A 23,638-nucleotide genomic window follows, 5' to 3' on the forward strand; every position below is an offset into this window, starting at 1 on the left:
GAATACTCAGCAGTCACTTGATTTATAGTATGTGGGGAGAAAATGAACTTACTCCAAAATATCCACAAATTGTACTTGGCCTCCTTCTTTAGAGCAGAAAGTAGAGTCACTAACATTCTGAGCATAGAGTGAAAGGACAAAGGCTCCTCCTGCAGCAAAGGTTATATTTCTGGAAAGGACATCCTGAGCAAAATTATGTGGATCAATTCTAAATCTCCCCTAGAACCATGGTTATAAGAGGAAGTTATATTCTTGAACAGTGGACTGGTGTCCATGTTTTAGAGATAGATACAAAAAAGTAAGTTATTTAAATATAAATGGTATGTGCTTTTCAGCATAAATCTAAAGTCTATTAAAACCAACTAGCTGAATAATATAACTAATCACATCACTTATGAAAGTACAATATCACAGTGTACCGTGCAGAAGTTTTATGCTGTACTTCTAATATCATCATTATTTTAGCTGTCCCAAATTAGAAAAAGAGGGGATACTTCATCAAAGTAGTAGAATTCAGAATGACTTTTTTCAGGGGAGAAGTTATATTTTTGACAGGTGTCTTTGAAAAGTCTTTTGAGAAAAGTTAGGGTCATTTGGTGACTTTTAAAAAAATAAATTTCCCTGATACAAAGAAATTGATCTTTCTTCAGCATTCAAGGCTGGTATCCATTTCCTCAGAGTTGTCTGGGCAACACATGTTTATACTCTGACAGCCAAAGTACTGTAACATGGGTGTAAATGGCAAAGAGCTGTAAGCATGAATCACCCAAAGTTGAATAGTTGTAAGTTGAGAACTACCATCAAAACCTGGAAAAAATGTTATAATATTCAATCAACACCCAATACCTCTAGCACCTAACAAAGTAGCCACAACAAGTGTTGAATAAATGTTTGTGAATCAATGAATGTACTGTTGGAAAACATATTGATGTCTCATTATGCTTTGGTAGTGACTCAGGACCTCTTTATACTCTTTTTAGTCTCAGGACCCCTTTATATTCTTAAAAATTATTGATTACCCCCAAAGACCTTTTGTTTCTGTGGGTTATATCAATATTGACCAGATTAGAAATTAAAACAGAAACTTTTAAAACACAAGAATATACAAAGATATATTCCATTAGCTATCACAGTAATAACATCATATGTTATGTACCTCTGGAAAACTCCACTGTATGTTCATGAGAGAATTCAATTGTAAAAGATTAATAGCGGGCCGGGCGCGGTGGCTCAAGCCTGTAATCCCAGCACTTTGGGAGGCCGAGACGGGCGGATCACGAGGTCAGGAGATCGAGACCATCCTGGCTAACACGGTGAAACCCCGTCTCTACTAAAAAATACAAAAAACTAGCCGGGCGCGGTGGCGGGCGCCTGTAGTCCCAGCTACTCGGGAGGCTGAGGCAGGAGAATGGCGTGAACCCGGGAGGCGGAGCTTGCAGTGAGCTGAGATCCGGCCATTGCACTCCAGCCTGGGTGGCAGAGCGAGACTCCGTCTCAAAAAAAAAAAAAAAAAAAAAAAAAAAAAAAAGATTAATAGCATCTTACTATTATTATACAAATAGTTTTGACCATGGGACCCCATGCCCAGAGATCCCCTGTGGGTCCCCAGACCACCCTTTGAAAACCAGTGTTCTGATATTATTAACTAGATGGGTATGTTTAAGCAAGAAACATCTTCTCTGAGCATCAGTTCCTTGCATAACATGGTAAGGTAATGAAATGATACATGTAGTGGTTAAGAGCAGCACCACAGAGCCAGACTGCATGGGTTCCAACCCCCTAGTTAGACCCTATTCATCTTTGTGACTTTGGGGAAGTTACTTAACCTCTTTGTGCCTCACTTTCCTCTTCTGTAAAATGGGGTTAATAATAGTAACTCCACCATGTAGGTACTGTGAGAATTTTTTGAGTTAATATGTATACAGCACTTGAAACTAGTAGAACACAATATTGCAATATATGAAGGTCAATCCTTATTGTCTTCGTTGTCATTACTGAAGTTTTTAGAACTCTCCTTGGTTCATCATAGTCATTAGCGAGGTAGCTGCTGGGAGACCATAAGGAGGAGGAGGAGGAGGGAGGCTGGGTGGAATTCTGCCAAGATGAGTGGCATTTATTTACATATATCTGCTTCCTAAATAAACACTTTATGATGTTATTGGTCAAACAAGCGGAAAACAAGTCTTTTATCTGTCACTACATAACAGCAGCAAAAGTAACGGGGTTGCTAAAGCACCATGTTGTAGACTGAATACCAACAGGAGCCAGAACATTTCTGAGACTGAAAGGGACACCACTAAATATTCTGGGGAAAAAAAACGGTAAAATTGGTACTGTCCTGGCAGACAATTAGATAAAATAACCTTTTAGGAGTACTCAAGAGATTTTAATATGCCTTACAGTATTGTCAAAATTACTTTTTTCTCAATTATCTTGTAGTTATGTCAGTTCTGCATTTCCTCCACGGTACAGCAAGGTATACAAATTATTCAGATTGAAGACAAGACTACAATAATCAACAATACACCATATCAAATATTTTATAAACCACAGCTATCTGTCTCCAGTCCCCTTTCTGGAAAGGAGGTAAGCAAATAATAACATGATTCTTTTGTCTAAGTTTTGATAAAGAAACAATAAATAGGATCAACTTCTCTTTAACCTACAGCAAATGAAAAGCTAACCCTGAATGTAGGTAAAGAAAAATTCACTTATTTTTGTTGTACTTAAAACCATGAATGTCATGGTCACTGCTTCCAAGGTAATTAATGAGCAGAAATCCTACCAAGAAGGAGGCCCTGACACACTGCTGGATTAGTCCTGCCTGTGCCCCATCTGCACAGAGGCTCCAGCCCAGTCCTCTAGCATGCTCACTAGACTCCTACAAGCAGACACATAGTCCTGAGGACTGGCTCCTGGGTCACATGGAAAAGCACATCTGTCTCACAGGCTGCAGTGCCTGGGGGAGACATGCAGGCAAAAGGCTAGGGCCTAACTGAGCCGTGGATCTGCGAGCAGTGAGCTCTGTGGTTTTGAGGAGAATAAATGTAGAAATGTACTAGCTCATTTATGTTAACATCTTGATGGCAGAATATATGGAAAATAAATCTAAATTTCAGTTCTTTGTACAGTTAAAATGAATAGTTATATTTTGAGAGGAGAGTTTGTTTTTTCTCTCTCTCCATTGCATCTTAGATGTTTTCCTTTTTTTTTTTTTTTTTTTTTAAATTATACTTTAAGTTCTGGGATACATGTGTAGAACATGCAGGTTTGTTACATAGGTATACATGTACCATGGTGGTTTGCTGCACCCATCAACCCGACATCTACATTAGGTATTTCTCCCTTCCCTTTCCCCCCGCTCCCTGACAGACCCTGGTGTGTTATGTCCCCCTCCCTGTGCCCATGTGTTCTGATTGTTCAACTCCCACTTATGAGCAAGAACATGCGGTGTTTAGTTTTCTGTTCCTGTGTTAGTTTGCTGAGAATGATGGTTTTCAGCTTCATCCATATCCCTGCAAAGGACATGAACTCATTCTCTTTTATGGCTGCATAGTGTTCTGTGCTGTATATGTGCCACATTTTCTTTATCCAGTCTATCACTGATGGGCATTTAGGTTGGTTCCAAGTCTTTGCTATTGTGAATAGTGCTGCAATAAACACACATGTGCATGTGTATTTATAGCAGAATGATTTATAATCCTTTGGGTATATACCCAGTAATGGGATTGCTGAGTCAAATGGTTTTTCTAGTTCTAGATCCTTGAGGAATTGCCACAGTGTGTTCCAATGGTTGAACTAATTTACACTCCCCCCAACAGTGTAAAAGTGTTCCTATTTCTCCACATCCTCTCCAGCATCTGTTGTTTCCTGATTTTTTAATGACTGCCATTCTAACTGATGTGAGATGGTATCTCATTGTGGTTTTGATTTGCATTTCTCTAATGACCAGTGATGATAAGCTTTTATTCATGTTTGTTGACCACGTAAATGTCTTCTTTTGAGAAGTGTCTGTTCATATCCTTTGCCCACTTTCTGATGGGGTTGTTTGTTTTTTTCTTGTAGATTTGTTTATGTTCCTTGTAGATTCTGGATATTAGCACTTTGTCAGATGGATATATTGCAAGAATTTTTCTCCCATTCTGTAGGTTGCCTGTTCACTCTGATGATAGTTTCTTTTGCTGTGCAGACACTCTTTAGTTTAATTAGATCCCATTTGTCAATTTTGGCTTTTGTTGCCATTGCTTTTGGTGTTTTAGTCATGAAGTCTTTGCCCATGCCTATGTCCTGAATGGTATTGCCTAGGTTTTCTTCTAGGGTTTTTATGGTTTTAGGTCTTAGTTTAAATCTTTAATCCATCTTGAGTTAATTTTTGTATAAGGTGTAAGAAAGGGATCCAGTTTCAGTTTTCTGCATATGGCTAGCGAGTTTTCCCAACACCATTTATTAAATAGGGAATCCTTTCCCCCTTGCTTGTTAAAGATCAGATGGTCAAAGATCAAATGGTTGTAGATGTGTGGTGTTATTTCTGAGGCCTCTGTTCTGTTCCATTGTTCTATATATCTGTTTTGGTACCAGTACCATGCTGTTTTGGTTACTGTAGCCTTGCAATATAGTTTGAAGTCAGCGTGATGCTCCCAGCTTTGTTCTTTTTGCTTAGAATTGTCTTGGCAGTGCGGGCTCTTTTTTGGTTCCATATGAAGTTTAAAGTAGTTTTTTCTAATTCTGTGATGAAAGTCAGTGGTAGCTTAATGGGTATAGCATTGAATCTATAAATTACTTTGGGCAGTATGGTCATTTTCACAATATTGATTCTTCCTATGCATAAGCATGGAATGTTTTTCCATTTGTATGTGTCCTCTTTTATTTTGTTGAGCAGTGGCATGTAGTTCTCCTTGAAGAGGTTCTTCAGATCCCTTGTAAGTTGGATTCCTAGGTATTTTATTCTCTTTGTAGCAATCGTGAATGGGAGTTCACTCATGATTTGGCTCTCTGTTTGTCTGTTAATGGCGTATAGGAATGCTTCTGATTTTTGCACATTGATTTTGTATCCTGAGACTTTGCTGAAGTTGCTTATCAGCTTAAGGAGATTTGGGCTGAGACGATGGGGTTTTCTAAATATACAATCATGCCATCTGCAAACAGAGACAATTTGACTTCCTCTTTTCCTATTTGAATACCCTTTATTTCTTTCTCTTTCCTGATTCACCTAACCAGAACTTCCAATACTATGTTGAATAGGAGTGCTGAGAGGGGGCATCCTTGTCTTGTGATGGTTTTCAAAGGGAACGCTTCCAGCTTTTGCCCATTCAGTATGATACTGACTGTGGATTTGTCATGAATAGCTCTTACTATTTTGAGATATGTTCCACCAATACCTAGTTTATTGAGTGTTTTTAGCATGAAGGGTGTTGAATTTTATCAAAGGCCTTTTTTGCATCTATTGAGATAATTGTGGTTTTGGTCATTGGTTCTTTTTATGTGATGGATTACATTTATTGATTTGTGTGTGTTGAACCAGTCTTGCCTCGCAGGGATGAAGCTAACTTGATCTTGGTGGATAAGATTTTTAATGTGCTGCTGGATTCGGTTGGCCAGTATTTTATTGAGGATTTTCGCATCAATGTTCATCAGGGATATTGGCCTGAAATTTTCTTTTTTTGTGGTGTCTCTGCCAGGTTTTGGTATCAGGATGATGCTGGCCTCATGAAATGAGTTAGGTAGGAGTCCCTCTTTTTCTATTGTTTGGAATAGTTTCAGAAGGAATGATACTGCCTCCTCTTTGTACCTCTGGTAGAATTTGACTGTGAATACATAGGGTCCTGGGCATTTTTTGTTGGTAGGCTATTAATTACTGTCTCTATTTCAGAACTTGTTATTGATCTATTCATGGATTTGACGTCTTCCTGGTTTAGTCTTAGGAGAGTGTATGTGCCCATGCATTCATCCATTTTTTTCTAGATTTTCTAGTTTATTTGCATTGAGGTGTTTATAGTATTCTCTGATGGTAGTTTGTATTTCCGTGGGATCAGTGGTGATCTCCCCTTTATCGTTTTTTATTTTGTCTATTTGATTCTTCTCTCTTTTCTTTATTAGTCTGGCTAGCAGTCTTATCTATTTTGTTGATCTTTAAAAAAAAAAACAGCTCCTGGTTTCATTGATTTTTTTTAAGGGTTTTTTGTGTCTTTATCTCCTTCAGTTCTACTCTGATCTTAGTTATTTCTTGTCTTCTGCTAGCTTTTGAATTTGTTTGCTCTTGCTTCTCTAGTTCTATTAACTGTGATGTTAGGGTGTCGATTTTAGATCTTTCCCATTTTCTGATGTGGGAATTTAGTGCTATAAATTTCCCTCTTAACAGTGTTTTAGCTGTGTCCCCGAGATTCTGGTACATTGTGTCTTTGTTCTCACTGGTTTCAAAGAACTCATTTATTTCTGCCTTAATTTCGTTAGTTACCCAGTAGTCATTCAGGAGCAGGTCCTTCAATTTCCATGTAGTTGTGTGGATTTTAGTGAGTTTCTTAATGCTGAGTTCTAATTTGATTGCACTGTGGTCTGAGAGACTGTTTGTTGTGATTTCTGTTCCTTTGCATTTGTTGAGTGTTTTCCTTCCAATTATGTGGTCAATTTTAGAATAAGTGCTAGGTGGTGCTGAGAAGAATGTATATTCTGTTGATTTGAGGTAGAGAGTGCTATAGATGTCTATTAGGTCTACTTGGTCCAGAGCTGAGTTCAAGTCGTGAATGTCCTTGTCAATTTTCTGTCTCATTAATCTGTCTAATATTGACAGTGGGTGTTAAAGTCTCCCACTATTATTATGTGGGAGTCTAAGTCTCTTTGTAGGTCTCTAAGAAGTTGGTTTATGAATCTGGGTGCTCTTGTATTGGGTGCATATATATTTAGGATAGTTAGCTCTACTTACATTGATCCCTTTACCATTATGTAATGCCCTTGTCTTTTTTGATCTTTGTTGGTTTAAATCTATTTTATCAGAGAGTAGGATTGCAACCCCTGCTTTTCTTTTTTTTTTTTTTTTTTTTTTTTTTTTTTTTGCTTTCCATTGGCTTGGTAAATATTCCTCCATCCCTTTACTTTGAGCCTATGTGTGTCTTTGCACATGAGATGGGTCTCTTGAATACAGCACACTAATGGGTCTTGACTCTTTATCCAATTTGACTATTTATCCAATTCATTCTCTGTGCCTTTTAATTGGGGCATTTAGCCCATTTACATTTAAAGTTAATATTGTTATGTGTGAATTTGATCCTGTCGTTATGATGCTAGCTGTTTATTTTGCCCATTAGTTGGTGCAGTTTTTTCATAGTGTTGATGGTCTTTACATTTCGGTTTGTTTTTGCAGTGACTTGTACTGGTTTTTCCTTTCCATATTTAGTGCTTCCTTCAGGAGCTCTTGTAAGGCAGGCCTGGTAGTGACAAAATCCCTCAGCATTTGCTCATCTGTAAAGGATTTTATTTCTCCGTCACTTATGAAGCTTAGTTTGGCTGGATATAAAATTCTGGATTGAAACATTTTCTTTGAGAATGTTGAATACTGGCCCCCACTCTCTTCTGGTTTGTAGGGTTTCTGCAGAGAGATCTGCTGTTAGTCTGATGGGCTTCCCTTTGTGGGTAACCTCATCTTTCCGTCTGGCTGCCCTTAACATTTTTTCCTTCATTTCAACCTTGGTGAATCTGACGATAATGTGTCTTGGGGTTGCTCTTCTTGAGGAGTATCTTTGTGGTGTTCTCTGTATTTCCTGAATTTGAATGTCGGCCTGTCTTGCTGGGTTGGGGAAGTTCTCCTGGATAATATCCTGAAGTGTGTTTTCCAACTTGGTTCCTTTCTCCCACGTCACTTTCAGGTACACCAATCAAATGTAGGTTTGGTCTTTTCACATAGTCCCATATTTCTTGGAGACTTTGTTTGTTCCTTTCATTCTTTTTTCTCTAATCTTGTCTTCATGCTTTATTTCATTAAGTTGATCTTCAATCTCTGATATCCTTTCTTCCACCTGATCAATTCGGTTGTTGATACTTGTGTATGCTTCTCAAAGTTCTCGTGCTGTGTTTTTCAGCTTCATCGGGTCATTTATGTTCTTCTCTAAATTGGTTATTCTAGTTAGCAATTCGTCTAACCTTTCATCAAGGTTCTTAACTTCCTTGCATTGGGTTAGAGCATGATCCTTTAGCTCAGAGGAGTTTGTTATTACCCACCTTCTGCAACCTACGTCTGTCATTTTGTCAAACTCATTCTCCATCCAGTTTTGTTCCCTTGCTGGTGAGGAGTTGTGATCCTTTGGAGGAGAAGAGTATTCTGGTTTTTGGAATTTTCAGCCTTTTTGTGCTGGTTTTTCCTCATCTTCATGGATTTATCTACCTTTGGTCTTTGATGCTGGTGACTTTCAGATGGAGTTTTTGTGTGGTTGTCCTTTTTGTTGATGTTGATGCTATTGCTTTCTGTTTATTGGTTTTCCTTCTAATAATCAGGCCCCTCTTCTGCAGTTCTGCTAGAGTTTGCTGGGGGTCCACCCCAGACCCTGTTTGCCTGGGTATCACCAGCAGAGGCTGCAGAACAGCAAGATTTCTGCCTGTTCCTTCCTCTGGAAGCTTTATCCAGAGGGGCACCCACCAGATGCCAGTTGGAGCTCTCCTGTATGAGGTGTCTGTTGACCCCTGCTGGGAGGTGTCTCCACATCAGGAGGCTCAGGGGTCAGGGACCCACTTGAGGAGGCTGTCTGTCCCTTAACAGAGCTTGATCACTGTGCTGGGAGATTCATTGCTCTCTTCAGAGCTGGCAGGCAGTAATGTTTAAGTCTGCTGAAGCTGCGCCCACATCGGCCCCTTCCCCCAGGTGCTCTGTTCCAGGGAGATGGGAGTTTGATCTATAAGCCCCTGATTAGGGCTGCTGCCTTTCTTTCAGAGATGCCCTGCCCAGTGAGGAGGAATCTAGAGAGGCAGTCTGGCCACAGTGGCTTTGCGGGGCTGTGGTGGGCTCTTCCCAGTCCGAACTTCCTGGAGGCTTTGTTTACACTGTGAGGGGAAACTGCCTACTCAATCCTCAGTAATGGTGGATTCCCCTCCCCCGACCAAGCTCGAGCATCCCAGGTCGACTCCAGACTGCTGTGCTGGCAGTGAGAATTTCAGGCCAGCGGATCTCAGCCTGCTGGGCTCCGTGGAGGTGGGATCCGCTAAGTAAGACCACTTGGCTCCATGGCTTCAGCCCCCTTTCCAGGGGAGTGAATGATTCTGTCTCGCTGGCGTTCGAGGCGCCACTGGTGTACAAAATGAAACTCCTGCAGCTAGCTCGGTATCTGCCCAAACAGCTGCCCAGTTTTGTGCTTGAAACCCAAGGCCCTTGTGGTATAGGCACCGGAGGGAATCTCCTGGTCTGTGGGTTGCAAAGACCCTGGGAAAAGCATAGTATCTGGGCTAGATAGCACCGTCCCTCACGGCACAGTCCCTTATGGCTTCCCTTGGCTAGGGGAGGGAGTTCCCTGATCCCTTGTGCTTCCCAGGTGAGGCGACTCCCCACCCTGCTTCTGCTCACCCTCCTTGGGCTGTACCCACTGTCTAACCAGTCCCAGTGAGATGAGCCACATACCTAAGTTGGAAATGCAGAAACCACCCACCTTCTGTGTTGATCTCGCTGGGAGCTGCAGACTGGAGCTGTTCCTATTCAGCCAACTTGCCCAGGAATCAGTTTTTTGTTTGTTTGTTTGTTTGTTTTTGAGATGGAGTCTCGCCCTGCCACCCAGGCTGGAGTATAATGGCACGATCTCAGCTCACTTCAACCTCTGCCTCCTGGGTTCAAGCGATTCTCCTGCCTCATCCTCATGAGTAGCTGGGATTACAGGTGTCTACCACCACTCCCTCTAATTTTTGTATTTTTAGTAGAAATGGGGTTTCACCATGTTGGCCAGGCTGGTCTCAAACTCCTGACCTCATGATCCACCTGCCTCAGCCTCCCAAATTGCTAGGATTACTGACATAAGCCACTGGCACCCAGCCGTAAGGAGAGGTTTTAAGAGAACTTAAAAACAGAAAATGTTAAGTGATATGTTACTGTTTTATGCTATTGAAACTGTCTTATAGGAAAGTATTATCTTTCTTTACCTTTGTCTGCCCTTTTACCTCCTACTTTCAGCTCCTAAAAATTATATTAAAGTAATCAAATAGGATAAAAGTCTTATACTTTTAAGCTTATAATGCATTGTGCTAAAGTCAGCCCTCTGTCTCCGTAGGTTCCATAGCTATGGATTCCACGAAACATGGACCAAAAATATTCAGGAAAAAATAAACTAACAATACTACTATTTTAAAATACACATTTTAAAATACAATATAACAATTGTTTACATAGCATTTATATGTTATCAAGTATTACAAGTAATACAGAGATTACTTAAATTATACTGAAGGATGGCACGGTTATGTAGAAGTACTACGCCATTTTGTATAACGGACTTGAGCATCCATGGTGTTCTCACTGCTTCTAATTTTTTCATTAGGACATTCTCATGGGAACAGGATTCATAATATTCCCATGTCCCCAACCCAGCCTTTTTCTGAAAATACATAGTTATAGATGGTGTCTTAGAAGATGTGCTTTACGGGGCCGGGCGTGGTGGCTCACACCTATAATCCCAGCACTTTGGGAGGCTGACGTGGGTGGATCACTTGAGGTCAGGAGTTTGAGACCAGCCTGGCCAACATAGTGAAACCCCATCTCTACTAAAAATACAAAAATTAGCCGGGCGTGGTGGCATTGCCTGTTGTCCCTGCTACTTGGGAGACTGAGGCATGAGAATTGCTTGAACCCGGGAGGCAGAGGCTGCAGTGAGCCGAGATGGTGCCACTGTACTCCAGCCTGCGTGATGGAGTGAGACTGTCTCAAAAAAAAGAAAAGAAAAGAAGATATGCTTTTAAAAGTCTAATTCTGCTGTATTACTGTAGCTAATGTGCTCTCTGCATTTTTTTTTTTTCAGTATTTTCATGTTCCAGACAGTGCTACTTTTAGCATTTGCCCAGGTGGAGAGCAGCCTGCTATGAAATCCAGCTCCCTTCCTTGCTGGGACTTGATGCCTGCCATTAGTCAGTCAGTGCTGGATGCATCCCTGCTTCAGAAACAGATCATGCTGGGCTTTTCTCCTGCCCCAGGTGCTGACAGCTCACAGTGCTGGAGCCTGCCAGCTATAGTTAGACCAGAGTTTCCCAGACAGAGTGTGGCAGTACCCCTTGGGAATTTCCGGGAAAATGGATTCTGTACCAGGTATTTTATGTTTGTATAAATGTCTTTCTTCTTTGCTTGTCAGTCTAGCTATTCATCTAGATGCCAAGAAAGAGAGAATGGTTGTAGTGCTCCCCATATGTAATACTAGGCTTTATTTTTAATGACTTCTAGACATTGTATACAGTGAGTCAAGTGTTGTGATCACATATGGCTTGTCCCAGCATACTACTTAAGAGATTTTTCCCCTTATGGAGCTTACGCTGGGGGGAAATGATGGTACTTGTACCACAGAATGTCATTATATGAAAAGATCATATGTATGATCATACAAATAGCATCGTATGAAAAGATCATATCATAATGAAAAAATTACCTTTTGTGAGTTCTTAGCCTCCATAAAATTATAGGAAATAAGGGTTAAAATATGAGCAAGTCAAGTTGGAAAACCTTTTTCTTTTCCCATATTTTACTTTACTTCAAAATGGAATTTTTCTCAAAAAGTCATTAAGAGAGATAACTTAGATAAACACAAATCACAGAAGACTCTGTTCTGTGGTTGTTCCTGCACGCAAGTTGCTCCAATGACCGATTACCAGTTATGCAAATAACAACCACAGAATCAAGCCAGAGATGTATAATGCTTTGTTCATACTGGACTTCTATTATTTGGTTGTTTTGCATGTAAAATGTCCCTTTTGCAGGTCTCAAGAATAACTTATTTATAGTATATATAACAGCTGCAAAAGAAAACATATTGTGCCCTTATGAGAAGTACCTTATTTTCATGATTATGAATTTATAGGCTTTGAGATTTTAGCAATGCTAACTCTTTTGATATAACATTTTAAAAGACAAGAGAGATTTATAATAGTAATATTTTAAATAAGTTATTCATAATGACAAGGTTCTGTTCTTCACACATCCCTCCTTTCACAGTATTCACAAAGTCCTTGATTTTACAAACATTTGTCATCTCTTACACTGCAGAGGAGTGGTTATCCTTACATTCTGGTTGGAGATGTTAAGCATAGTGAGTTTAAGGGTGTTTTTGAAAGTTATATGAACTTATGTCTATAAACAAAACATTTTTTAAAAAACAAAATTTGAAACTAAACTTAATTTGGAAATTAAGCTTAAAATTCTGATAATTACAGTATAATTTAATCTTATCTATAAATACTAAGCTAGATATTGGACAGAAAGTACCATACTTGAGTCCTGGCCCCAGCCTTCTTGGCTATCAAAAAGAAATTATCTGAGGTTGGCTCGTGTAGCTCTTTTAAAATTAGGCTGGGAAAGGAACTTTGCTGTTTATCCAAGAACTGTACTCTGAAAATGAATTTATTTCGTGCTGTCCCATCTCCTCATCTATTTCCTTCCCTCAATTCAACCAATAGCACACATTAGATGGTGGTATTAATGTGCTTTTACCAAATGCTAACGGACCATTCACTTTGACATTTCACACAAATACAATCTTTGGGAAGTACTCACACTGGCAAATAAGATGGATGGCAAATGGAAGCTTTTTAGAGCATTATTGACCCCTTTTAGTCAGCTGAGGGCCACATTTGGCAAATTATCTGATTTCTTTGATTAATTTTGACAATCATTCCATGTAATTTAGGCTTCAGAGTAATTTTTTTTTCCTGCTTCAATGAAATATTCTTTGTGGTAGTCTGTAATCTAAATAGGAACATTTCTCTCTCTTCATCACAGAAGGCAACCTGTACTCACACAGTTGGTTTTCTAACTCCAAATAATACGTCTTTGCTCCTGCTAATCAAAATGTACATTTTTTAAGGTGTGATGGGCTTATGGAAATTGACAGCAAACATTATCAGCCCACCTACCTTTAGAAAAAAGAGCAAGCGGCAAGTGGCCGCTGATAATCATGGCGCCCCTCAGAACCACTGTGTCGCTGTGGAACCTCCTGAGGGGTTCTCCAGGCGTGAAAAGGGTCTGTTTCCGGGCTGGAATCCAGCCCTGGCACGGTGGCCTGCTCCAACCGCTACCTTGCTCTTTCGAGGTGGGGCTGCCACGCTGCCGGTTCAGCTCCGAGGCCGAATCTGGTAGCCCAGAGACCAAGAAACCTACATTTATGGATGAGGAAGTTCAAAGCATACTCACGAAAATGACAGGCTTGAACTTGCAGAAGACTTTTAAACCAGCTGTACAAGAACTGAAGCCACCAACCTATAAGCTAATGACTCAGGCACAGTTGGAAGAGGCTACAAGACAGGCAGTTGAGGCAGCTAAAGTATGATTAAAAATGCCACCGGTTCTGGAAGAGCGAGTACCAATAAATGATGTGTTAGCTGAAGATACGATTTTGGAAGGAACAGAAACAACCAAATATGTGTTTACTGATATATCATATAGCATACCACACTGGGAGCGTTTTATTGTCGTTAGAGAACCAAGTGGCACACTACGCAAAGCCTCTTGGGAAGAACGGGACCGGATGATACAAATTTATTTCCCAAAAGAAGGTCGTAAAGTTTTGACACCAATAATTTTCAAGGAAGAAAATCTTAGGACTATGTATAGTCAGGACAGGCATGTTGATGTCCTCAATCTCTGCTTTGCCCAGTTTGAGCCAGATTCCGCTGAGTATATCAAGGTTCATCACAAGACCTATGAAGATATAGATAAACACGGAAAATATGACCTTTTACGTTCAACAAGATACTTTGGTGGAATGGTGTGGTATTTTGTAAATAATAAAAAGATTGATGGTTTGCTGATTGACCAGATTCAGAGAGATTTAATCGATGACGCAACCAGCTTGGTCCAGCTGTATCACATACTCCATCCAGACGGCCAGTCGGCTCAAGAGGCCAAGGATCAGGCTGCTGAGGGAATAAATTTAATCAAGGTCTTTGCAAAAACAGAAGCACAGAAGGGAGCCTATATAGAACTAACACTGCAAACTTATCAAGAAGCACTCAGTCGCCATTCTGCAGCTTCCTAAAAATATTTTTAAAATACATTTATTTTACTAAAAAAAAAAAAAGAAAAAAGAGCAAGCACCCAAATTCTCTAGTAGTCCTTTGAAAAGCAGGTCAGCTCTTTCTTTTTTTTTTTTTTTTTTTTTTTTTGATACAGGGTCTTGCTCTGTCGCCCAGGCTCGAGTGCAGTGGCACAATCATGGCTCACTGCATCCTCAACCTCCCAGGCTTAAGCCAACCTCCCAGGCTCCAGCCATCCTCCTCCCACCTCAGCCTTCCAAGTAGCTGGGTGTGCACCACCGCACCTGGCTAATTTTTGTATTTTGCTGTAGAGATGGGGTTTTGCCCTTTTGCTGAAGCTGGTCTTGAACTCCTGGGCTCAGGCAATCCTCCTGCCTTGGCTCCCAAAGTGCTGGGATTATAGGCGTGAGCCACCATGCACAGACTACCAAGCACTTTTAAGGAAGAAGAAGGTACCCTGCCTGGCTAAGGAGTTTAACACACATATGCATTGGGGGGAAAAAGAACAACAGGAAATATTAGCACAAGGTTAGCTATAGTTCTCTCTGGATGATAGAATTATTTTGTTTGCCTTTAAGTATTTTTTCACATTTTATGAATATTATAAATATGTTACTATTGTCAGAAAAGAAAGCTCCCCTGAGTTATAAAAGATATTTTCAAGTTCTGAATGTTGCAAATCTAAATAAACATGTTCCAGGAGAGAAAGCATTCATTTTTTTTCCTAAGCATATCTGTCATTTGACTTGATTCTGTTCTAGGGCTATAGTGCTGACATATCAAGAACACCTTGGAGTGACTTACTTAACCCTCTCAGAAGACCCTAGTCCTCGAGTAATTATCCACAACAGATGTCCAGTAACAGTGCTTATAAAGGAAAACATTAAAGGTATGTTTTATAATGTCGAATTTAGATAATACTAAATGTGTATTTTTTTTTCTGGGGTTTTTTGGTTTAGTAGTTACCTGTGATCCTGTGAAAAAAATATTTAAATAGATGTATTAATCATCTCTTTTTGAGAAGTTTCTTTTGCCACATTATGTTTACTGTCCCCCAAGTCTCTGTCTTTAAGGGCTAATTCTGATATGCCTTTTTTTAAATTTCAGATATTCCAAAGTTTGAGGTTTATTGCAAAAAAATTCCCTCCGAGTGCTCAATTCATCATGAGCTGTATCATCAGATTTCCAGTTATCCGGACTGCAAGACCAAAGACTTACTTCCGAGCCTCCTTTTGAGAGTTGAACTGCTAGATGAAGTAACAACTGAGTGGAGTGATGCCATCGACATCAACAGTCAGGGAACACAGGTCAGTGAGCCGTGTATTCCTGCCAAGACCCAAAGAAAAATGTCCTTTTCTGAGGTTTTGTTGGTTGCCTACTTTTAAACGTAATTTTCTAGATGCTGAACATCTTTTCTTTGTGTGAAAGAGCATGTGAATCCATTTTTACATCCTCATTAAGTTATAAATTCTCAAACTCAAGCATGTATCTGCAAAGTAGACTATAAAACCATTGACTAGAGAGGAGCACTTAGTAAAAGCAGGCCCATCTTGGATCTAATCCAAGGTCGAAATGGAAATCAAATTGTTAGGCTTATTTAGATAGAACATAGTTCAGCTGTACAGATTTTTGCATAGTCATAATACAAATCCTCTTTTGTGTATTACTAGGATAAATATGTGTATTTTAAAATTACTAATTTTTATTACATAAAACCCCACAAATGGAAGTTTTATTACATAAAACCCCACAAATAGAAGTAGGTTTAAAAACCTGAGCAGATAAAATGTCTTAATTTGTTTCTGTCTTCGTCTGGATGTTAGTGATACTAATTTTGTTGAAAATAGCATAAGAACTTAGCATTTCCTTTCTTCTGGACTTAAAATTTACCATTTGTTAGTGTGTAATTTAGTGGCATTAAATATATTTACAGTGTTGTATAACCATCACCACTATTTCTGAAACTTCTTTATCATTTCAAACAGAAACTCTGTACCCAGTAAGCAGTAATTCCCATTCTCCCCTCCTCCAACCCCTGGTAGCTCTCTTCTTCTTTGTCTCTGTCTCCATGAATTTGCCTGCTCTAAGCATCTCAGATAAGTAGAATCATAAAATATGTATCCTTTTGTGTCTGGCTTATTTCACCTAGCATAATATTCTCAAGGTTCGTTCATGTTTTAGCATGGATCAGAACGTCATTTGTTTTTATGAGTGAATAATATTGTGCCATACTTTTTTAAAAAGTTCTTTCACATTTATTAGTTCATTTGGTCTTTGCAACAAGCTTCTGAGGTAGGCTACTGTAATGGTGACAAACCACATATTAAAGTTATAAATGCATTTGCAGTAATAATAATGGTTATCATTGAATAATCACTTACTCCATACGAGGCATTGTTCTAAGCACTTTACATTCATTCTCATCTAACCGTGACAACAGCCATACAAGTTAGGGACTATCATCTCCACGGAGGGAGAAGTAGAAACTAAGACCTCCAGAAGTACCTAGGTGTAATTTGCATGTAGTGGAAGCAAAAGGCCTGGAATTTTATCCAGATTCACCGGACTGCAAAGCCAGTGCTCTGAGCACAATGCATGCTGTTTCCTTACATGAAACTCCTTGCCACCCCTCTTTCCCAGTCCTCCTGGCACATTCTTTCTCATCTCAAGATTTCATTAAAGCCCCTGTGAAGTGTATTTGTGAAGTGTGGAATGACTGATCTGCTAAGGGGGAGAAGGAAAAAGGGAGGGGTCTGGGAAGAGCAGTAGCTGTGGAAACTGGTGAAGGACCTGGCTGGAGACAGAGGAAGGGATGGCTGAGTGGCCTGGAGGGCCACACTCACCCTGGAGGACCTGCATTTGTAGTGGCCACAAACTACTCAGGAGTGTGCTTTCTGTCAGCTGTGCTCAGGGGCTGAACAGTGAAAACCCACGGGATCTATGCAGCCTCAGAAGATGCTCCCAGTCTCATTAATTTACAAAATAAATATTGCAAGCTTCTCAGGGGTCCCTGAACTCCCCTGTCTGGGTTTAAAGATTTTTGAAATCCTGCTTATATTTGACTTAGGAATTCTTTACGATAGACATTCTTCCTGTCAAACCTTATTTTGGGGATTCCCATTCACTCTAAATTTCCTCAAAACTTTGTAGTCAGGGATACTTCAAAGCTAAGAGGAGGTGCTCTTTCCAACACCCTTATCATTGTGGTCTGAGGACCCAGCAATCTCATGTTCCCATTAATCTTTTAGAAGCTGTGTGCCATATGTCCTGCAGACCATGGTTTACTTCCTACTCTGGAGGAAGATTTGTTTCAGACCCTCACCGACATCTCCTCAGTAATATCCCAGGGCATATAAATCACTGGGGAGCAAAGGGAGCTGTGTCCTCTGATGAAAGGAAGGAGCAGTCCTTCTGGAGGAGGGAGTTTGTCTTCCAGGAACCTTCCTCAGCCCTTGGTCTGTGTATTTCAAAGCTGACCTAACAAGCAAAATCAAAACACCATAAAACGCCCATTATGCTGCAAGGAAGAAAACTCCTTTAACTTTTTTCAGTCAAGCCCTCTGCTTCCGTTGTGTAGATAAGATAGTCTCATGTTGTAGAATTTTGAAATGGATTGCATGAGGAAATATGCACAGAGGAGTTGTATAATCTCACAGAGTATTCTTTGGACCAAGAGTTATTGAGAAGACCTGCTCACATGTAGGCTGCAGAATACTGATTGTAAAGTTGCTGCGTGCTTTTGGGGGTTGGAGCCTTGGCTCACACCTGGTCAGAAGACATCTCACGGTTATTCAACCAGAGACCTGAAGGTGGCACCTGGTGCTCATACGCATGATTTGATAGTTGGTGGTAGGCTGACTTTAGGACAAAAACAGTCTTTAGGTGCTCAATAAATAAAGTCATAAAAGTAAGTTTACACCGATAATTTTAAGTCATAATTTTGATCCTACCAGGAAAATAGTTCAGACTCCTATCATAGTGTATAGGATTTTAATTTCTGATACTCAGAAACTATTTTTGTCAGAATTAGGCAATGTTATTTTGAAAAAGTCAAAACAAGGAACGAATAAAACATAGTAGTTACCACTTAACTACCAACAACATTGAGAAGCCTGCTTCATTCATTCAGTCAACAAATACTGAGTTCCTAATGTATGCCAGACATTATAACTTGGTACTGGCACCATGTAAAATATACTGAACAAAAATGGAGCGCAGCCCCTGCCCTCAAGTTTACATGTGGAGGAGATAGATAATAAGTAATCTCATGGGTAGTTGTATTATAAGCACTACGAGGAGCTATGCAGGAAAGGTACAGTTGTGCTATGTGGGTGTACAGCAGACAAGTTTGAGAGGTCAAGAAGGGTGTCTCTGATGGAGAGACCTTGCCTCTGTGTCTTAAAGGTGAACAGGCTCTCCCTAGACAAGAGAGTAGGGAATCTTTCTAGGTAGAAAGAGCAATATGTTTGAAGCTTCAGTGTTCAGAGGGCACGTGGTCCTTTTAGGGAACTAAATGCCAGTGCGGCTGTAGCACCAGATGACAGAGGGTAGGAGAGGGAGCTGGCGAGGCAATGAGAGACCAAACCTGGCAAGGCCCCGTGGGTCCTATCAAGGATTTTGGTTTTTATCTTATGAGTCATGGGAAGTCATTGCATTATGAAAAGTACTTGCTGAGCCATTGAACTGCAAAGAGTGAGTAGTTTGAACCCCAGAAAGTGAATTAAAATGATCCCTTTGCAGGTAAATTCCCTTCTGAAAAGATCCATTAAATTCTCATGATCTTTGACTTTTAACAGACGCTCATATTCGGGTCATTGTCACTGCTGTTTCTTCGCAAATGGATTGTTTTGTAGGGAGGAGAGAATGATAGTCCTTCATGTTTCTACAGCTCTGTGCCATTTACCAAGTGTTTTCACAGGCACAGTCTCCATTCTTTTATTCATTTGTTCAAAGTTTTACTGAGGACCTATCAGGTGCCAAGCCCTTTGCCCTAAATAAGGCATAATTCCTGCCTTCAAGGACTTGAGTAACCAATAAATGCAGTAAAGGGAAGATAAAACCTTTGATCACTGCAAAAATTCTAAGATAGGGTGATAATTTTTATGTTTATTTACTGATGAGAGATTTGAGGCTTAAAGAGGAATCAGCTAGGTGACTTACAACTAAGCAGGAGCAAGCTGGAGCCTAAATCTGCTCCCATGTGGTCCAGTCCTGTTTTTCCTACACCAGGCTCAGGCCACTTGTCTGTCCTCTGAAGTCTTGCCCTGGCTACAAATACTAGCTGCCTGAAAGTTCATCAAAGCACAGGTTAGAAGAGATTTTCTAATCTCCCCATTTACTTAATGCAAGAATCCCTTCCATGACGTCTCACCCCAGAAGGCTCCCAGTGTAATAGTCATAACTTATCCAGTGGTGGCTGTGAGAAATTTTCTCTTGTATCAGTCTGAAAACTATTACTATTACTCTGTAGCATCCATTCATTCATCTTTGTTTTGCCGTCTGGGACATCACAGACTGTTTATTTCCCCTCAAATACAGCAACGCTACAATTATTTGAAGGCAGCTCCAACATCTTTCCTAAGTGTTCCCTTATCCAGGCCAAACATTTCTGGTTCCTTGAATCATTCCTTCAGTAAATGCAATTTCCACACCCATCACCACAGTTACCCTATGTGAACACTCTAGCGTGTTATGTTCCCTTTTAAAAATCTGGCAGCCGGAATTACACACAGTATTCCAAATGTGGTCTAACCAGCTATTACCTCCCTATGCTTCCATTAATAAAGTAAAAGATTGAGTTAGCTTTTTATTAATGAGTTCAGACTGTTTGTTATAGTGAACTTGTGGTCAGCCACATCCCCCAGGTCTTTATCATATGACTTGCAATACAGTTGACTTTTTGAACCCAAAGACAGGACTTTACATTTATCCCAAGTAAATTAAGTCTTGTTGATATTGGCCTAGTCTGGCTTGTTGAAATCACTTTTTAAAAAATTGTAATGCTGTCATCTAACATATTAAGTATCCCTGGTAGCTTTATGTCATCCATAGATGTGGTGAGCGTGCATTCTACATGTTCGTCCAGGTCATTAATAAATATGTTGAACAGGACAAGTTCATGGTCGACATACTGCAGTGAATCACTAGACACTCCCCGAATGCATGGGGTCATTCAGCCAGACTCTACTCTCATCTAGTCCATGTTTCTTAAGTAAGAAAATGCATCTAAAATCACTTTTAAACTATACTGTATAAGATATTATCTACAAGAATATCAGAACATACTTTGTTAAATGCCTTGATGAACCACGACTCAAATGTGTAATCTCTCCATTTGGTGCAGATCACACAGAGGTAACCTTGAACACTGAAGCTTAAAGCAGCAGGTAGTAATTTTCAGAGTTATCTCTACCCTCCATTAAGGAATTTTTATAAAGAAAAAAAGTCAATGCAGGTGAATGTCTGATTTATAAAATGTGTAATGCAGGTATTTTGACTTCTTGCTTATTTTGCTCACCTTCCCAGTACTCCAGGGCACAGTCGAACAGCTACCAGCAAGTTGGCACTGACTTCTGAATGTCTGCTAGGTGCCCTGGTCTAGAGTCTTCTATGTGTTTACAGTTTGTTCTGGATGAGTCACAACTGTTTCCAAAGATACTCAGGAGTAGTGATTTCCCTAAGATGTTTTTCAAAAAGTATACAGTGGGAAAAAGTTACATCCAGAATATCTACTGTTTTCTTTTCATCTCTATCTGATCCTTCCTACCTTGATCTACTTAGAAATTCATCTTCCTTTCTTCTCTTGGATATCTAATTCACCTCATACCTTTAGCTACTGCCTATCACCCAATCACTCCCAGAAACTGATTTCCGGCCCCCACATTACTCCCAGTATGCAAATCTGTGTTTTTACCTGCCCACTAGACATCTCAGCCTGAAAATCCTACAAGCATCTGAAATCAACACATCTGAAACCAAGATGATCATTTTTCTTACCCCAAGCCAGCTTCTTCTGGAGTCTCTGCATCAGTTAATGTCATCCCTGTTTTCCCAGTACAAAAACCATAAATACAATGGATTCAGATAATATTGAATGCCTGTTTTATCTCAAGCTCTCTACAGGTATAGTCATTAGTCCCTGTCACATCCTTTAAAAGTAGATGCTACCCAAAGCTCTGAGAGGTGAACTTGCTCAGGATAAATGGTCCTGGGATTCAAACCCAGGACTGTGTGGTTTCCCAGCCTGCCTTCTGCCTACTGCTTCCCAGTGTCTTCCTTTCTTTCTGATCCTCCACACATCCAGTAGGCCACCAGCTTCTGTCAGAAATACCTCAGAAACGTCTCTGGAATATGCCCCTTCCCTCTGTGACCAGGGTTGTCTCTGGAATCTGCCCCTTCCCTCTGTGACCAGGGTCTGCTTCAGGCCTTTGGTTCATCATCTCTCTCCCAGCTTTTAGCAATAGTACCTTAATAGGTCTCTCCATTGTCAGCCTCTCCACTCTCAAGTCTCTCTCCATAACCACCCCACAAATGATTCCTAAAACACAGACTCCAGCCCAGAGAAGAGAACCCAGTCCACTAGGTTGCTTAAAACAGACCTCCACCTGAGACCAAGCAGGCCCTGTTTCACTCCTGCTCCCCCTCTACAGGCCAGGGTTCAATCGCTTCTTCCCACCTTTCAAAGTCTAAGTCTATAATTCTTCCATAGCATGGTTTCCTACTTAAGATACTCTTTTACAAACTACTTATATAGAGATATCAGTAGTACATTTTAAATTTATTCCTTCCGAAAATGGGGGATGAAATTTTTTGTGAGAAAAATGACTTTTAACCCAAAGTCAGCTGCACAAATAAAATGCCTAAGTAGCATATTTTCAGATCAGTTTAGACATATCAACTTGCAGCAAAAGATGAGTGTGATACTATCTTCAACTTAAATGTTCAAAAGTAGGGGGCCAGGTGCAGTGGCTCATGCCTATAATCCCAACACTTCAGGAGACCGAGGCAGGAGGATCACTCGGGGCCACGAGTTTGAGACCAGCCTGGGCAACATAGCGAGAACCCCTGTCTCTACAGAAAAATTTTTTTAAAAAAATCACCAAGCATGGTGGTGCACACCTCTATTCCCAACTACTCAGGATGCTAAGGTGGGAGGATCACTTGAGCCCAGGAGCTGGAGGCTGCAGTGAGCTGTGATCACACCACAGCATTCCAGCCTGGTTGACAGAGTGAAACCTGTCTCTATTTTTAAAAAAGACACAACAAATATTTTGTCACCTTGTAATTAATTTACTTAGTAAAATTGTTATAATTGTAAAAAATATTTGTTACATATAATCATTCAAATAAAGATAACTGAGTAGATAGAAAAGCACAAGTTATATTAAAATGCTTCTTGTTTGTAATTGTCATAGAAGATATTGTACTAAGTAGAAACCAGTATCCAGGCCTCAAATGGTTTTCTTAGACCTAACATATGTACGACGGGGCTGAGCACAGAGACTCATGCCTATAATCCCAGGACTTTGGGAGACCAAGACAGGCAGATTGCTTGAGCCCAGGAGTCTTGAGACCAGCATGGGCAACATGGCAAAATTCTGTCGCTACGAAAAATACAAAACTTAGCTGGACATGGTGGCAAACGCCTGTAATCCCAGCTACTCGGGAGGCTGAGGTGGGAGGATCACCCAAGCCCAGGGAGGCAGAGGTTGCAGTGAGCCATGATCGTGTCATTTCACTCCATCCTGGGTAACAGAGTGAGACCCTGTCTCAAAAAATAAATATGATAGTGTCTTGCTTACTAAAGTGCTCTAACACAGATTCAAATGGCAAAACAGTGAGTCTCTTAGTATATGTCACCTAGAGCCTTCCACACCACCCCACCTCACCGTGCTAGTGAAGTGAAGAAATAAAAAAGAACCAAATGATGACATTGATCAGGACTGGCTGGGTTATTCTGTGATAACAAACAGCTGGGAAAAAAATCCTCTTGGCCATCAGTCATTTATGATTTTTTTTCCCCACACACAGAACAAATCCCCCCAAGGTTGGAAGCAGTCACTCCATCACACTTGAAGTCCAGCACTTCTGAGCGATGCTCAGTCTGGATGTGACACCCTTTGATCTGGAAACCTGTGGACTTACCTGTTCCCCATTTCCCTGCCATTTTATAGGAGAGGGTAACAGTAATAACCCCTCCACTGTGGAAGGGGGAAGAATGACAGACATACAGCAGTCTCTTGCCTATGGCAATTCTGAAAGTTTTCTGGGCACATATTATGGGGTGTATACCCTGGAAGCAAGAAATCAGCTTTCACTGAGTACTGTTTCTAATCTTTTTTTTTTTTTTTTTTTTTTTTTTTTTTGGAGTGTGGCGTTTTTTTCCCTGTTAGGGTGGGGGGGGGGGGTTCTGGCCCCCTGTAAGCCCCCCCCCCCTGGG

The 23,638-nt window shown here is 40.4% G+C and overlaps 1 protein-coding gene and 1 pseudogene across 2 annotated transcripts in view; both read left to right on the forward strand.

The window, feature by feature from the left end:
* The window catches only part of VPS13B (vacuolar protein sorting 13 homolog B), an 858,817-nt gene that overhangs the window by 792,501 nt on the left and 42,678 nt on the right, over window positions 1-23,638 (forward strand). Inside the window, exons 49-52 of the mRNA XM_025394335.1 lie at window positions 2,440-2,586; window positions 10,983-11,266; window positions 14,961-15,088; window positions 15,307-15,506. Coding sequence (XP_025250120.1) covers window positions 2,440-2,586; window positions 10,983-11,266; window positions 14,961-15,088; window positions 15,307-15,506 — 759 coding nt within the window. The remainder of the gene's footprint in view (window positions 1-2,439; window positions 2,587-10,982; window positions 11,267-14,960; window positions 15,089-15,306; window positions 15,507-23,638) is intronic.
* On the forward strand, window positions 13,114-14,247 carry LOC112629893 (annotated as a pseudogene). The gene has a single exon (XR_003120767.1). The product of XR_003120767.1 is annotated as a 28S ribosomal protein S22, mitochondrial pseudogene (transcript).

The sequence above is a fragment of the Theropithecus gelada genome, chromosome 8 (genome assembly GCF_003255815.1).
Source record: "Theropithecus gelada isolate Dixy chromosome 8, Tgel_1.0, whole genome shotgun sequence".
NCBI classification, from domain to species: domain Eukaryota; kingdom Metazoa; phylum Chordata; class Mammalia; order Primates; family Cercopithecidae; genus Theropithecus; species Theropithecus gelada.